General features: G+C 43.2%; 1 protein-coding gene across 1 annotated transcript in view; it reads left to right on the top strand.

Moving 5' to 3' along the window:
- Positions 1-17,691, top strand: part of TDRD3 (tudor domain containing 3) — a 302,953-nt gene that overhangs the window by 180,657 nt on the left and 104,605 nt on the right. The window contains exon 5 of the mRNA XM_074961727.1: positions 4,923-5,064. Coding sequence (XP_074817828.1) covers positions 4,923-5,064 — 142 coding nt within the window. The remainder of the gene's footprint in view (positions 1-4,922; positions 5,065-17,691) is intronic.

Raw genomic sequence — 17,691 nt, forward strand, 5'->3', positions numbered from 1 at the left:
AGAAACATTCTACACGCTACGATTCTGGGGGGACTGCATGGTCACCTGTTCTGCTGAGTTCGCCACGCTGACCAAACAGGAAATGAAACTCAAAAGATCCTGGGGCATTTCCTGTGTACCTGGCTAGTGCCTTGGAGTTCAAACTGTTGTCTAGAGCAGTCACAATGGAGCACCTGGAATAGCTCCCAGAGGCCAATACCGTTGATTTGCGTCTGCACTACCCCAAATTCGACCCAGCAAGGTCGATTTTAGCTCTACTCCCCTCATCGGGGAGGAGTACAGAAGTCGATTTTAAGAGCCCCTTAGGTCAACAGAATGGGGTTGTTTGTTGGACGCAGTCATTTTTAAATAGACCGAACATGGCTAAATTCAACCTAACCTCGTAGTGTAGACCAGGACTAAGAGTCGGTGCAGACAACAACTCATGGCCAGATTGCCTAGGACATTTTGGCATTGGCAAGATGAATGAGAACAGCCAACAACTTCTTGAATTCTGCGCCCAAATCCAAATGTGCATTACTAATTCATAATTTACAGGAAAAGATTGCCACAAACTGTCATGGCGACTTCCACGGTCAGGCCAGTGGCACCCATTAGACCTTGTTATCATCAGGAGAAAAGACCTACCCTTATTGCAGAACACTTGCATGTTGCGCAGCACTGATTGACACTGAACACTCCTTGATTATTAGCAGTGAAGATTACAGCCAGGAAACTACATAGAGAAAAACCTAGGAGCAAGCCCAAAATCAATGCTATTAACTCTGAAAACCAGAGGGAATGCCAGGAGTTTGTGAACTTAGCATGCATGGGAAGTCATTACCAGAGAAGGCAGAGGAATTTTTGGGAAGATTTAAGAATAACAATCCATGAAACAGCTTTAGCTACATTTAGGGGTAAGAGACCATCAAAAATGACCAGTTTGAAGAAAATGAAGCAGAACTATTACCTCTCATCAACATTAAGAACACAGTCTATCTGGATCACAACAGGAAGCCAACAGAGTGTACCAAAGTGAGACTTCCACATGCAAAAACTGAGATACAACAAGCAAGCAGATGCTGTGCAAATCCTAACTGGATCAAGTTCTGTGAAGAGATACAGATAGCCTCAGACATAGGAAACCTCAAAGTCATGTATGATGGCCTGAGGAAAGCTCTAGGTCCCGCTGTCAACAAGGTTGCCCGTCTCAAAATGCACAGTGGTGAAATCATTACAGATAAAAGCAAGCAGTTGTCTCATTGGGTTGAATGCTATTTAGAGCTATATGCACAGGAAAGAAACATCACCCGCAAATCACTGGATCAAGTACCAACTCTCAGGTCATGCTAGAGCTAGATGTGGAGCCCACTGTGGAAGAGCTAAGCAAGGCCGTTGATTTGCTATCAATTGGCAAGGCTCCTGAAAAAGAAGGCATCCCAGCGGAAATCCTCAAGTGCAGGAAAGACACCCTATTACCATATCTTTATCAGCTGCTACTTAAGTGCTGGAAAGAGGGAGAGGGGACCACAAGAGATGCGCAATGCAAACATCATCATGTATAAAAATAAAGGTGAAAAGGGTGACTGCCACAACTACAGGGGTATCCTGCTACTAAGCTTAGCAGGAAAAGCTTTTGCAAAAGTCATCTTAGTGTGCCTACAACAGCTGGTGAATTGTGTCTACCCTAAATCACAGTGCCGATTCAGGGCTGGAAGATCAACTATAGACATGATATTTTCTCTGTGTCAACTCCAAGAAAGGTGCAGAGAGAAAAACCAACCATTGTACATAGCCTTTGTGGACCTAACTAAAGTATTCGGCACTAAGAGTAGCAGCCGTGTTAGTCTGTAGTCGCAAAAAAAAAAAAAAAAAAGAGTACTTGTGGCACCTTAGAGATTAACAAATTTATTTGAGCATAAGCTTTTGTGAGCTACAGCTCACTTCATCGGAGCCGTAGCTCATGAAAGCTTATGCTCAAATAAATTTTAGTCTCTAAGGTGCCACAAGTACTCCTTTTCTTTTTGAAGATGGAGTGTATCTTCACACAAGATCAGATGAGAAACTATTCAACCTGTCCCAACTTAAGTCAAAGACCAAAGTCAAAAAGGTGCTAATCAGGGGACTTCTGTTAGCTGATGATGCTGCCCTCATAGCCCACAATGAAGATCTGTTACAAGAACTCATGGACCACCTTTCAAGTACCTGTCAGACATTTGCTCTTTGCCATCAGCATCAAGAAAACAGTTGTAGTAGGACAGGGGGTTCCACAAGATCCTTCAATTACCTTAAGTGCAAACCAGCTAGAAGTAGTCCAAAAGTTCAGCTATTTAGGTTGTACAGTGACTACAAACCTCTTATTGGATAAAGAACTAAATGTTCTCATTGGAAAGGCTGCCATCATCTTTAGCAGACTAACTAAAAGAGCATGGAACAACTCAAACCTTACCATCAAGACCCAAATGCTAGTGTACCAAGCTTGCGTCATCAGCACTCTCATGTATGGTCAGGAAACATGGACAATTTATGCTCATCAGGAGAAAAGGTTGAACAGTTTCCACTTATGCTGTTTATGCTGCATACTCAGCACCAAATGGCAAGATAAAGTCACCAATGCAGAGGATCTTCAAAGGGCAAATTTACCAACTGTGACAGCCCTGCTCAAGCGAAGATGACTGCGCTGGCTGGGCCATCTGAGTAGGTTGGAAGGTGGATGCATACCCAAGGACGAGCTCTACGAGGAGCTATCAGAGGGAACAAGAACAGGACATCCCAAGCTTTGCTGTAAAGACATATGCAAGTGAGATATGAAGGAATTTGAAATTGATCCTGACCAATGGGAAATCTTGGCAAGTGATTGTAACAAGTGGCGCCATCGTCTCCGTCGGGGTATCAAAGTCCATGCTGGGAGCTGGCTCCTACAGCTTGAGGATAAAAGAGCCAGTAGGACGCAAGCAGCTCCCAACTAAGATATATACATTTACAGTAACTGCCAAAGATCATGCAAATCTCGGATTGGCCTATTCAGTCACATGAGACATTGCAAACCATCTACATCATAGGCTGCAATTTCCACCGTGTCTCACAGATGAAAGGATGCCAACAACAGAAGTTGATTGGTATTGTACTACTTTAAAAAAAAAGGAAAAAAATAAGTCTGACATTTGTTGTCATTTGCACTTGCATGTGGCAAATACCTTAATAAAACAGTATATGCAGTTAGGTACTTTTTCCAAGTTCAGTCTAGTAGATCTGGTAAATGCTCTGTATTTATTTGCAATAAAAGCTTGAAATCTCAAATCTGTTATCCATTCTGTATGCCAGTGGATCTACTGCAGTATTCTGTTAGCATACAATATAAGCAAAGCATCAGTAGCTACACTTAATAGTAGCAAGAATCCACTATGGGCTTTCTTCTTCCTCTACAGAAGTAACTGTTAATGTAACCTGTGCTGCTTAAGAGCCATTGTTGTTTAAACAATATTTACTTTGTCATACTCCCCTTGTGTCTGCATAAAGCCACCCTAAACTTCTCTCCAGAGTGCCTCTGTGTGGTAAAGTTTAGGGAAACTGGTAGTGACTCAGGAAAAGGAGAGACGAGAAAAGTAGCTCTGACCCAAGCACTGATCTTATTATGCAAGCTGATCATTAAAGCTAGTGCCAGGGAACATGTGAATTTATAGTTGGCTAATAATTGTAGCTGATTGTCCAGTTCTTTTGAAAAATAAATTTCAGGCTCGCAATCTAGTCCAAAGTATTCCACCTGTGCACTGGTTATACTGTTGTACATGTGCAGTCCACCCCATAGAACTTGGTTTTTGTTTGCATTACTTAAAGTAGTTGTGACTTGTATTTATTGGATATTATTTCACAACAGAATTCTTTGCAGCCTGGTATACTCTGTTTTAATTATAGTGGAACCTGATGATTTTATTTTTTAGATTTTGGTCACAAGGCAGGTTTTTTTGCCATAGTAGCCCAGTGCTAATAAAAATTGCATGTATAAAGCCGTAGGGCAACAGGTCTGAAATAAAATAATGAATTAGTAACAAAATATCCTGTGGTTGGCTTGGGGAAATGAGTATTGGTGGCTGGGGATGCGGAGTTGCCTCTATGTAACTGGCTTGAATTTGGCATGCTTGGTAATTGCTGAGAAGTCATTATCATCTGACAGCTGATGAGTGGCTTATGTGAAATGAGTAGGTGTTTCAATCCAAAAATCACTAATGGACGAGTTCCACATAACAAAAAACTGCCATCAAAATTGGCATTTATTAGTACCTTTCTTGGCACTTAAGCAGAGAAGTCAAAGACTGAACAGGCATGGAGACTGTTCCCTGAAAGAATTGTTATCTGCAGAACAGAGTTCAGGGACATACATGTCAGGGGAGTGCGGGAAAGTTTGCATTACCATTCCTTATGCTGTAACTGTTGTGTAGATAAAGAGATCAATTCACTTTTCCGGGTTGTTAATCTGGAGTCTTTCCTAAACATCAAATTTACTTTAAAACATGCAATCCTAATACTGTGTTTTACTTATTGTATTTCTTATTATTTAATACTTTGCAAGGGTGATTTTGTAGCTGTTTATCTTAGTAATTTGATAGTTTTTCCTATGCATTGTTTGTTTCAGTCCAATCAAAAATTTTGCAAAAAACACCAATTAATCCCAACAACCCACTCCAAGAATGGTTCAAGTGTTTTATAGCTGCGAAGTATTGACTTTGGTTCCATAAATAGGTTTGTCCAGACATATTATTATTTAAAAAGTAACTGAATATCATTTGTGTTTATATAAGAAAACATATTTATAGGTAGTTTTCTGTCAACATTGTTTCACTCTATTTAAACGTACTGCTATTTAGTAACCTGTGGTTGGGTTTTGTCTGGTAGAATCTCTATATGTAATGTTTGAGATTTTGTTTGTTTGTTTCTGTTTTTAGCCTGAACACACCACCTGGAACAAAAATTAAGCTGTCAGGAATTGTTGAAGTGAAAAATGGATTCCTGCTTTTGGATGACAGTAACACTGTCGTTCTCGGCGGTGAAGTGGATCATCTTATAGAAAAGTGGGAGTTACAAAGGGTGAGGTAGCATCACTGTGAATGCTTGTCTTACAGGAGGTTAATTATATATAACTTCTGCAAGCTAATTGTGACTAATAAAATGTTAGAAGTTTTTATACAATAATAGTATTTTAAATGCAAATATTTAGAACTTCGCTGCCCAAGTTATTGTTATGGGTAAAGCCAAATCACTGTAATTAAATGTAATATTTTATGCTGCCGTTCAGATGCTGCCCATGCAGAAATAAGTGAAAACTTTTGAGCAACAAATGATTCATTTTTTATTGTGCAGAATTTTAAATTTAAAATGTGGGTTAAAAATTATATTGGCCAGCAAACTGTTTTTAGCTAATCATTCTCTTCACCTGAAGCAGGTGTGCGGCCATCTGTCTGTTGCAATGTATTTAGCGTGGTGGTGATTGGCAGGATGGTGGTTGTGGTTTCCCTGACCAGTGCATATAGATTTTTTTTTTTCTTGCAACAGAATTTTAAAATAAAAGATTTTCAGTTGTAGTCTGTAAGCATACTTTTATGTCAGCTATGCTTAAACATAATTTTTGCTTATGTGTCAACAGTAGTATAAATAAGGTTGCAGTCACGTAAGATGAACTGAAGGTGTTGAGAGCTTTTAAAAATCTTTGTGATTTCTTTAATTTCATTCACTCCACTCTAATATGGCCAAATTAGGGGAGCATATCAGTGGAGAAAATGTTATAGGCTGGCTATTTTCTTCTCCAATATTAATGATAAGACAAAGCAATGATGATTATTCCCAGAGTAGGAAACTTTGGACTTGTGACAACGTTCTAGCCTGTTGATTGATTTCTGTTATACTAAATGGCTGATGTAGATTTAGTCGCTTTGCCAGATGGATTTAGGGACCATTGAGTGATATTTGTTCACTGAATTATCTTAAATATTTAATGGTTCAGAATGTAGACCTATTGCATATGTCAACCAATCAAAGAGCATCTTCCCCATGAGCATTATTTTCAACTGACACTAATTTTGGCAAAAGTATTCTTTGCTATTGTTGAAACTATCTTTGGTCTTAGTATGGGAAGTGGTTTTTTTTTTAAAAGTATTTTGGACAAACTCAATTATAATTGATCTGAATGATTTTGACTTATAAAAACACACGAATAAAGAAAATGTGTGTTAACATGTCTTTTTGTGCTCCGGTAATTGAAAAATAGTTGTAAAAAAATCAATATAATCTGTAAACTATGTAGGTATCCTTAAGCTATGCTGCCTTCATACAAATAATGTCCGAAATCCTAAATCAAATTGTGTAATCTCATGTCCTGTGCATCTCCAAATCTGGTGTCATAAAGGGAAGAGAATTCCAAAGGTAAGGGTTGTCAGGTGTAGAGCTCCGCTAATATCCTTGAAAATTCAGCTCTGGGGCCGACAGCAAAATAATTTCATTCATAAAATCAACAGGCCCAGCTTGACAAAGGCCTGGCTGGGATGATTTAGTTGGGGTTGATCCTGCTTTGAGCAGGGGGTTGGACTAGATGACCTCCTGAGTTCTCTTCCAACCGTAATCTTCTATGACTCCATGAAAGTTTGCAGATGACACAAATGTGGGGAGTGGTAAATAACGAAGAGGACAGGTCACTGATTTAGAGCAATCTGGATCTCTTGGCAAACTGTGCACAAACAAACAATATACATTTTAATACAGCTAACTGTAAGTGCATGCGAGAATGTAGGCCATACTTACAGGGTGGAGGACTCTATTCTTCAAAGGAATGACTCTGAAAAAGATTTGGAGATCGTGTTGGATAATCAGGTTAACATGACCTCCCAGTGTGATGCTGTGTTCAAAAGGGCTAATGTGATCCTGGGATGCATGAACAGGGGGATCTGGAGTAGCAACAGAGAGGTTATTTTACCTCTGTGTTTGGCACTGGTGTGACCACTGCTGGAATACTGTGTCCTGTTCTGGTGCCCACAATTCAAGAATGATGTTTATAAACTGGAGAGTGTTCAGAGAAGAGCCAAGAAAATGATTAAAGAACTAGAACACATGCCTTATAGTGATAGACTCAAGTAGCTCAATCTATTTAGTTTAACAAAGAGAAGGTTAAGGGGTGAGTTGACTACAGGCTGTAAGTTCCTATATGGAGAACAAATATTTAATAATGGGCTCTTCAGTCTAGCAGAGAAAGGTATAACATGATCCAGTGGCTGGAAGTTGAGGCTAGACAAATTCAGACTGGAAACAAAGTGAAAATTTTTAACAGCAAGGGTAGTTAACCATTGGAACAGTTTACCAAGGGTTGTGGTAGAATCTCCATTTCTGGCCATTTTAAAATCAGGATTGGATGTTTGTCTAAAAGCTATGCTTTAGAAATCATTTTGGGGAAGTTCTATGGCCATTATACAGGACATCAGACTAGATGGGCACAGTGGTCCCCTCTGGCATTAGGATCTATGAATTGAGGATAGAGGCTCTCTGTTCCTGTGCTCAGCCACACCCTGGTCTAGCCTGGGGCAGGTGGGAACAGCCAGTGGAGGGAAAGTCCAGTTTTGCTCTAGTAGCCCTGGGATGGAGCTTGCTCAGAAATTCTGTTTCTATGGGGATGGCCCACATGCAGTTCCGTCACAAGTAGCAGCTGAGAGAGGATAGAGTTTGCTCAGTTGCTTTGTGGGGATGGTGTCTATGCAGTGTTGTCAGGACTGGGAGCTGAGAGAGGCTGGAGTATGCTCAATGAGGATGAGATCTTCTGAAAATTTAGCTGCTAAAATCAAAGTGTGTTGTGTGAACATAAGAACATAACATAAGAACGGCCATACTGGGTCAGACCAAAGGTCCATATAGCCCAGTATTCTGACTTCTGACAGTGGCCAATGCCAGGTGCTTCAGAGGGAGCGAACAGAACAGATCAAGTGATCCATCCCCTGTCACCCATTCCCAGCTTATGTGAACTGTGATCCTTAACAGTTTTATCCTGGTTGCCATCATTTTCTCTTGGTGTCCATGTTCTATGCCAGGGATCAACAACTTTTGGCATGCCGCCATTTATAGGAAAAAATTTTTAACATGAGGACTAATGAAAATTTGATGGCTGTCTGGTGTCTTCTGTATGTCACCATTTTGATGTCACTCAAGAGCTATATTGTAGCGAAGTTAATGTATGCCCTTCTGCTTTGCTTTTTTACAGTGTGTAAAAACCCACCACAGGAGCATATTTTCCTGTACAAAAGTTCCCCAGTTCTTCCACAGCTATCCCAGTGGCCCTGTTAGATTCCTTACTGAGGAGGAGATAGTCCACAAGTGTAAATAAATACATTGTGTAATCATTGGCCATCTGCAGATTTTCTGATCTCTGTGATATTGTTACTACAATGATGAAAGAGCTGCACTACAAGAGAACCTCTGAAAGGGCTTAATCTGTACACAATAAATGGAAATCTCAGCAGTGGTGAAGTGTTTTGGAAATGCAGGAGCTCTTGGTCAGCCTTTTGAAATAAATAGGGAGTGGGTTTTGCTGAGGAGAGAAAATAGGAAAAACATTTGTCAAAATGCAATAAACTGAATTTTCTACACATTCAGCTTGATCAAAACCTCTTCTCTCTTTCAACTCTTTCATCAGTACATTTGTTGTACAGCACCCCATGGCATGGTTTTATTATTAGTCATAGACACTGAGCTCAAAAAAGTAAAATCCATATGCAGGTAAGATAAGAAAACATTTTTCATATACTTAGATTGTAAGAGCTGTGGGTAGGGACCATTTTTGATCTACCTGTGTATGATGTGCAGCACAATGGGTCTTCTGTCCATGATTAGGGCCTTTAGGTGCTACTTTATTAATTTTCAAAAGGAAAATGGTTTCAGCTGTCGAAAGAAAGTGGCCTGGGTCTTTCCAGCTCCTTGCTCTTCCATACCCAATCTGTGCTGCTTGTCATCATGGCCAGAATATAAGCAGACAGGCACATAGGGCTCCAACTGTCCTTTATTGATATAATAATACTCTGATGAGGTCAAACTAGAAGATTATAAGGTCTCTTCTGGCTTTAATATCGATGAAAATTCTGTAAATAACTCTTTCTATATGAAGAGTGTACTCTATAATAACCCAGCCTGAATTTTGGATTTTTTCCTCCAAATGAACACAGCTCCAGAAACAGAAGCTGCTAGAAGCTAGTCCAATGTGTTTATTTTCTAGTGAGAGCAAGAACTACTTGTACCTACATCTCATATGCCTGCAAAGGCGAGGGAGTGGGGAGAGAGATTATTTTGTTAATCCCCTTGTCGGCAGGAGAAAGGTCCAGTGGTTAGAACACATGTTTAGGAAGTGGGAGACATGGGTTCAGTTCCCAGCTCTGTCATGGACTTTCTGTGTGACCTTGGGCAAGTCACTTAGCCTCTGTGCCTCAGTTCCCCATCTGTAAAATGGAGATTATAATGTTTCACCTACAGAGATGTTGGGAATACGTATTTGAAAGATTATGAAGCACTTTGAGATCTACCAGTGAAAAGCACTGCAGTATAATTAGTTATCAGAATTCCCTTTATCCAAAAATCCTAGGTATCTAAATCCACAGTGTGTCCCTCATGTACCCCTATGCTAATTAATCACTTGGTAATAACATCTCAATTAGCCTATTAGGGCCTGTGCACTGTATTTGGCAGCAAGCTTCCCATCCTTGGCCCACAGACTTGTGCTAGCAAGGTTCAAGCTAGTACTCTAAAAATAGTTGTGTACACAGTACTTTGACATTGCAGCTTGGGCTGGAGAACAGGCTCTCAAGCCTACCCCTTTCCAGGCCTCAGACCATGAGCTTCAGCCTGAGCTGCAATGTTTAAACAGCAGTTTTTAGAGTGCAAGTGCAAGCTGTGCTCAAGTCTGTGGATCCAGGCCTGGAGGCTCATTCCCAGATGAAGTGTACACATGCCCTTAGGGCGGGTGGGCAAACTTTTTGGCCCGAGGGCCACATCTGGGTATGGAAATTATATGGCGGACTATGAATGCTCATGAAATTGGAGTTGGCATGCGTGAGGAGGTGAGGGCTCTGACTGGGGAGTGTGGGCTCCAGGGTGTACAGGCCAGAAATGAGTTCAGGGTGCAGGAGGGGGCTGTGGGCTGGGGCAGGAGGTGTGGGGTTGGGCTGGGGATGAGGGGTTTGGAGTGTAGGAGGGGGATCAGGGCTGGGGCAAGGGGTTGGGGCACTGGGGGGGTGGCTTAGGGCTCCAGGCGGCACTTACCTCAAGTGGCTCCTGGAAGAAGGAGCATGTCGACCCTACGCAGAGGTGCGGCCAAGAGGCTCTGCTCCGCACTGCCCCATCCGTAGGCTCTGCCCCTGCTGTGGTTCCCGGCCAATGGGAGCTGCGGGGGCAGCACTTGGGGCAGGGGCAGCGGCAGCATGCAGAGTGGAGCCCCCTGGCTGCCCCTACGCATAAGAGCTGGAGAGGCCGCGCAGAGCAGCTCCCAATGTTGCTCCCCGGTTGGAGCGCCGGAGCAGGGTAAGCTCCAGATCCTGCTCCGCAGCGGGAGCTCAAGGGCCGGATTAAAATGGCTGCTGGACAGATGCGGGCTGTAGCTCACTAATTTATGGCTTTGCATTTGTATAGGGTCTTGAGCAGTTACCTGCAGTTACTGAGACATAATGCTTTTACAGGAGCTTGCTAGGTCTACGTCACTGAAACTGCAGTGCAAAATAGAACTTCTGTTTGTCTGGACACATGCAATAGCATATAGTAGACTGTGTTACAAAGGAAACATTTAGCTTGCTGTGCTATAAATACCTCTCTTCTTATGTTCTAGAAAATTGTTACCATTTCAGGATGATAAAGTAAATGTTATGATAAGGTAAATCTTCTCCTATAAAAGTTGAATGTATAAAAATTGGACATCAGTAAGGTATACGATACATGGAATACAGAGGCTTATTTCTGATAGCCATCTTAGGCCTTGTCTACACGGGGTGGGGGGATATCTATCTAAGGGTACGTCTACAGTACAAAATTATTCTATTAGAATTTTCGGGAGCTATTTTATACATTTGGTCTTCTGTGTCCCCACTAAAGCGTGTGAATTCGGCAGATTGCATCCACAGTACCAAGGCTAACATCGAATGTTGGAACGGTGCACTGTGGGTAGCTATCCCACAGTTCCTGCAGTCTCTGCCGCCCATTGGAATTCTGGGTTAAGCTCCCAGTGCATGATGGGGCAAAAACATGCTCGCGGTTGTTTCTGGGTGTGTGTCGTCAGAAAGCTATGGCAGACAATCGTTTCATGCCTTTTTGGCGTGCAGATGCCATCCTGCTTTCAGCAGACGGTGCACCGCTGCTCTCCTGCTACTATGAATCCACCTCTCCAACTCAACTCTGCTCAGTCATCATCAACCGAGCAGCACAGCTTCCACCACCAACTCTGCTCTCCCGCTATTGCCACACTTCCGAGCTTCTCCATGTTGTCTGTCCTGGGCTACCACCTCTGTGAAAGCCACAGAAGACAACCATTTTCAGCCTTTGTTCGGCTACCGTGAATCAAACAGCACAGCTTCCGCTGCCACTCTGCTCTCCTACGTTTCGTGCTCTTTTTCCAGGATTACCCATGCAGGCGCCATAGCCATGGAGCCTGATCAGATCTCCACTGCAGTTTTGACCATTGTAAATACCTCACGCATTATCCAGCAGTATGTGCAGTACCTGCAAAACTGGACGCGGAAGCGGCAACAGCGCGATTACTATAGTGATGAGGACATGGACACAGACAGCACGGCATGTGGCGATTGGGAGATCATGGTGCTGTTGGGCCAGGTTCATGCTGTGGAATGCCGATTCTGGGCCTGGGAAACAAGCACAGACTTGTGGGACCGCATAGTGTTGCAGGTCTGGGATGATTCCCAGTGGCTGAGAAACTTTCGTATGCGTAGGGCCACTTTCATGGAACTTTGTGACTTGCTGTCTCCTGCCCTGAAGCACAAAGACACCAAAATGAGAGCAGCCCTCACAGTTGAGAAGCGAGTGGCCATAGCCCTGTGGAGTCTTGCAACGCCCGACGGCTACCGGTCAGTCGGGAATCCGTTTGGAGTGGGGAAATCTACCGTGGGGGCTGCTGTACTGTAAGTAGCCAACACAATCACTGACCAGCTGCTATCAAGGGTAGTGACTTTGGGAACTGTGCAGACCATTGTGGATGGTTTTAATGCGCTGGGGTTCCCTAACTGCAGCGGGCAACAGACGGAATGCATATCCCTATCTTGGCCCCAGAACAACGGCGCTGCCAGTACATAAACCGCAAGGGGTACTTTTCCATGGTGCTTCGAGCACTGGTGGATCACAAGGGACGTTTCACCAACATCAACGTGGGATGGCCGGGAAAGGTGCATGTCGCTCGCATCTTCAGGAACTCTGGTCTGTTTGAACAGCTGCAGGAAGGAACTTACTTCCCAGACCAGAAAATTACTGTTGGGGATGTTGAAATGCCTATAGTTATCCTCGAGGACCTAGCCTACACCTTAATGCCCTGGCTCATGAAGCTGTACACAGGTACCCTGGACAGTAGTAAGGAGCTGTTCAACTATAGGCTGAGCAAGTGAAGAATGGTGGTAGAATGTGCGTTTGGACGTTTGAAAGCGCGCTGGCACAGTTTACTGGCTCGATTAGACCTCAGCACAACCAATATTCCAATTGTAATTGTTGCTTGTTGTGTGCTGCACAATATGTGTGAGAGTAAGGGGGAGACATTTATGGCGGGGTGGGAGGTTGAAGCAACTCGCCTCGTTGCCAGTTTCGCACAGCCAGACAAGAGGGCAATTAGAAGAGCGCAGCAGAGTGTGCTGCACATCAGAGAAGCTTTGAAAGCCAGTTTCATGACTGGCCAGGGTATTGGGTTATGGGGGTGGAGGAGGAGGGAAGGACAAGTCCAGAAACCAAATCAAAATTTAGAATATACCAACTTTCTGCTGCTTGTGCAATCCTCTGGGGTTGACTGTGTGGGTCTCCATACCCCCCGCCCCCTCGTGTTTTTGGGCCTCTGGGTGAGGAGGCATTAGATCCACCATACAGCGGAGCTTGTCAGTTTGCTCCCCCATGAGCTTGACCATAGCATCCTGCCTGCTCTCATCGCACACGTCCCTCCTCTCTTCGTATTCATGTAACGCTTTACGTGACTCCGCAATTGTTTGCCTCCACGCATTCAACTGGGCCCTATCAGTGCGGGAGGACTGCCTGAGCTCGGCAAACGTGTCATCCCGAGATCATTTTTTCCACCTTCTAATCTGGACCAGTCTCTGGGACGGAGTAGATAGGGAACACATTGAAACATTTGCACCTGCTGCATGAGGAGAAAAAGGGAGGGTAGTATTTTAAAAGATACATTTTAGAGAACAAAGGGGACACTGTTTCTCAGTGAAACAGGAACTTCATAGTACACAGCACATGTTCTTTCTGTACAAGGTCTCATTTTACCTCTTATGCTGAAGTGCCTGCCACTTTGGTGTGAGTAAGCCATCACATGCTGCCAGGCAACAGAATTCAGCTTGCAGGCAGCAGCCAGGCAGCAGAATTCAGCTTGCAGGCAGCCTGCGGGCTCTCTGAGATGATCGCTTCACACAACGCCCTCCCCCTCCACCCCCTCCACACACACACCCACTGCGGGGCTCCGATGAGGCTCTGAGCAGGGATGAGCCCTTTAAACTAAACGCAAACAGCCTAGCGTGGCTGGGTCTCCCCCCACCACGTGGCTCTGATCAAGCTCTCACTCACCAGAAGTGCCTTCTTCAGGGTCATGGTCGGGGAGCATCTTTGGGAGTAGGGGGAGGCTATTGGCTCCAGCATTAAGAATAGTTCCTGGCTAAGGGGGAAAACAGATTCCCCACTTGCGGCGTGTGCACTGTCCTCCTCCTCATCATCCTCCTCGCTCCGTGCTACTCCCGCCTTGCAGGTATCCACGGACAGTGTTCGGGTAGTGGTATCATCACCCCCCATAATTGCATGCAGCTCACAGTAGAAGCAGCATGTATGGGGCTGTGACCCATAGCGCCCGTTTGCCTCCCTGGCTTTTTAGTACGCTTGCCTGAGCTCCTTGATTTTTGTACGACACTGTTCTGTGTCCCTGGAGTAGCCTCTTTCCGTCATGGCCCTGGAGACTTTAGTGTACGTATTTCCGTTCCTTTTTTTGGAACGTAGTTCTGCCATAACAGATTCGTCTCCCCAACATGCAGTGAGATCCAGTACCTCCCGTTTGGACTATGCTGGAGCTCGTCTGCGAATCCGGGACTGCATGGTCTCTTGAGATGGTGGACTCTGCATGGTCGCCTGTGCTGATGGTGACCAAACAGGAAATTCAAAAGTTCCCAGTGCTTTTACTGCCTACCTGGCTAGTGCATCGGAGTTCAGAGTGTTGTCCAGAGCGGTCACAAGGGAGCATTCTGGGATAGCTCCCAGAGGCCAATATCGTCGAATTGCGTCCACAGTACCTGTAACCCGGAACTGCGATCTCGATTTTCGCACTACTCCACTTGCCAAGGTGGAGTACAGAAATCGGAGTAAAGAGCCCTTTAAATCGAAAAAACTGGTTTGGTCATGTGGACGGAACCAGTTTTATTTCGAGGTAACTTGGCTAATTCCGAAATAACCACGTACTATAGACCAGGCCTAAGTTACGCAACTTCAGCTACATGAATAATGTAGCTGAAGTCGACGTACTTAGATCTACTTATTGCGGTGTATTCACTATGGTAGGTTGACTGCTGATGCTCCCCGTCAACTCTGCCTACGCTTCTCGCTCTGGTGGAGTACCTGAGTCGATGGGAGAGCGCTCGGTGGTCAATTTATCACATCTTCACTAGATGCGATAAATCAACCCCCGCTGGATCAATCGCTCTGGAGGTAAGTGTAGATATGACGTAAGTAACTTGCAACAAAGGGCAGTAGGTTCTAATATAAAGAAGCACAAGTTTCAAATACATAAAGGAATGAATATTTTTTTCCTAGCACATGAAATTGCACACAGATAAACAATAAGGAACATTCTGTTTCATTCTATCATTGATAACTTAGTGGATTTTATAAGTTATACAGTATTACATATATAAGTACACATCAATTTTTAATCAAAATGATCTCTCCTGTTTCTGTCAAAATAATTTCCTTTCCTAGTTGTTTATAGTAGACTATAGGAGGTTGTATGTATGCACATTGATTTCCAGCCTCTGGTGATCCACTTTTTTTCTGTTGGTAGGAATGTGAAATTGAATTTAATGCTCTGTTTAGTGGGAGGATACAAATCTTAATCTAATCTCTGACAAGAGAAAATAAACTTCCAGGTTCAAAGATGTTGGAAAGATGCTAGAAATATTTTCAAAAAGTTCTTCTTTTATATTACATATTATAATACATACTATTCAGTGGTAATGTCTGGGGGTTAAATCCAGTAAAGTAAGACCCTAGCGTGAAAGTCGGCTGAGCAACAGTATCATGGGCTCTGTCCTTAAGTGTTTACTTCTCTGAGTGATTTGCTACTTTCAAATGCTTCTCAATGAATCAGTCTTGAGGAGTGCTGGAAGCTTTTATTTTCATCAGACAAAGCAGTAATTGTGTTTTCCATTGCAAGTGGGGTTCCTATAGAAAGCAATGATTTGGCAGTTGCATATACTGAGTTATTTGGTATCTCATGTAATCCAGAAATGCTGTTATTACTTGACGGTGTTCTAAAAAAGTGGGTCAGATTTAATCTTAAGGGTACTTTTAAAAGTCTTTATAATTATGGTCCAAAAATCTACACTTATGCTATATTCAGGATGCTGTCAGCATTCTAGTGTTGAACAGAGAAGTCATTTTATTTTTTCAGCAGTGGAGTTGTCTTTTTGAGCTACTGTTGATTTTCTTCCTGTTCCACCCATGTGACTTGCGAGTTCCTGGCTTCATTAATAATCAAATATAGATACTAAGGTCAGAAGGGACCATTATGATCATCTAGTCTGACCTCCTGCACAACGCAGGCCACAGAATCTCACCCATCCACTCCTGCAAAAAACCACACCTATGTCTGAGCTGTTGAAGTCCTCAAATCATGGTTTAAAGACTTCAAGGAGCAGACAATCCTCCAGTAAGTGACCCGTGCCCCATGCTACAGAGGAAGGTGAAAAACCTCCAGGGTCTCTTCCAGTCTGGCCTGGAGGAAAGTTCCTTCCCAACCCCAAATATGGCGATCAGCTAAGCCCTGAGCATATGGGCAAGATTCACCAGCCAGATACTACAGAAAATTCTTTCCTGGGTAACTCAGATCCCACCCCATCTAAATCCCATCACAGGCCATTGGGCCTATTTACCATGAATATTTAAAGATCAATTAATTACCAAAATCATGTTATCCCATCATACCATCTCCTCCATAAATTTATCGAGTTTAATCTTAAAGCCAGATAGATCTTTTGCCCCCACTGCTTCCCTTGGAAGGTTATTCCAAAACTTCACTCCTCTGATGGTTAGAAACCTTCGTCTAATTTCAAGTCTAAACTTCCTTGGTGGCCAGTTTATATCCATTTGTTCTTGAGTCCACATTGGTACTGAGCTTAAATAATTCCCCTCCCTCTCTGGTATTTATCCCTCTGATATATTTATAGAGAGCAATCATATCTCCCCTCAACTTTCTTTTAGTTAGGCTAGACAAGCCAAGCTCCTTAAGTCTCCTTTCATAAGACAAGTTTTCCATTCCTCGGATCATCCTAGTAGCCCTTCTCTGTACCTGTTCCAGTTTGAATTCATCCTTCTTAAACATGGGAGACCAGAACTGCACACAGTATTCCAGGTGAGGTCTCACCAGTGCCTTGTAAAACAGTACTAAAACCTCCTTATCCCTACTGGAAATACCTGTCCTGATGGATCCCAAGACCTCATTAGCTTTTTTCACAGCCATATCACATTGGCGGCTCATAGTCATCCTATGATCAACCAATACTCGAAGGTCCTTCTCCTCCTCTGTTACTTCCAAGTGATGCGTCCCCAGTTTATAACAAAAATTCTTGTTATTAATCCCTAAATGCATAACCTTACACTTCTCACTATTAAATTTCATCCTATTACTATTACTCCAGTTTACGAGGTCATCCAGATCCTCCTGTATGATTTCCCGGTCCTTCTCTAAATTGGCAATACCTCCCAGCTTTGTATCATCCGCAAACTTTATTAGCACACTCCCACTTTTTGTGCCGAGGTCAGTAATAAAAAGATTAAATAAGATTGGTCCCAAAACCGATCCTTGAGGAACTCCACTGGTAACCTCCCTCCAGCCTGACAGTTCACCTTTCAGTAGGACCCGTTGTAGTCTCCCCTTTAACCAGTTCCTTATCCACCTTTCAATGTTCATATTGATCCCCATCTTTTCCAATTTAACTAATAATTCCCCATGTGGCACGGTATCAAATGCCTTACTGAAATCTAGGTAAATTAGATCCACTGCGTTTCCTTTGTCTAAAAAATCTGTTACTTTCTCAAAGAAGGAGATCAGGTTGGTTTGGCACGATCTACCTTTTGTAAAACCATGTTGTATTTTGTCCCATTTACCATTGACTTCAATGTCCTTAACTACTTTCTCCTTCAAAATTTTTTCCAAGATCGTGCATACTACAGATGTCAAACTAACAGGACTGTAGTTACCCGGATCACTTTTCCCCCCTTTCTTAA

The sequence above is a fragment of the Natator depressus genome, chromosome 1, assembly GCF_965152275.1.
Source record: "Natator depressus isolate rNatDep1 chromosome 1, rNatDep2.hap1, whole genome shotgun sequence".
Taxonomy (NCBI): Eukaryota; Metazoa; Chordata; order Testudines; family Cheloniidae; genus Natator; species Natator depressus.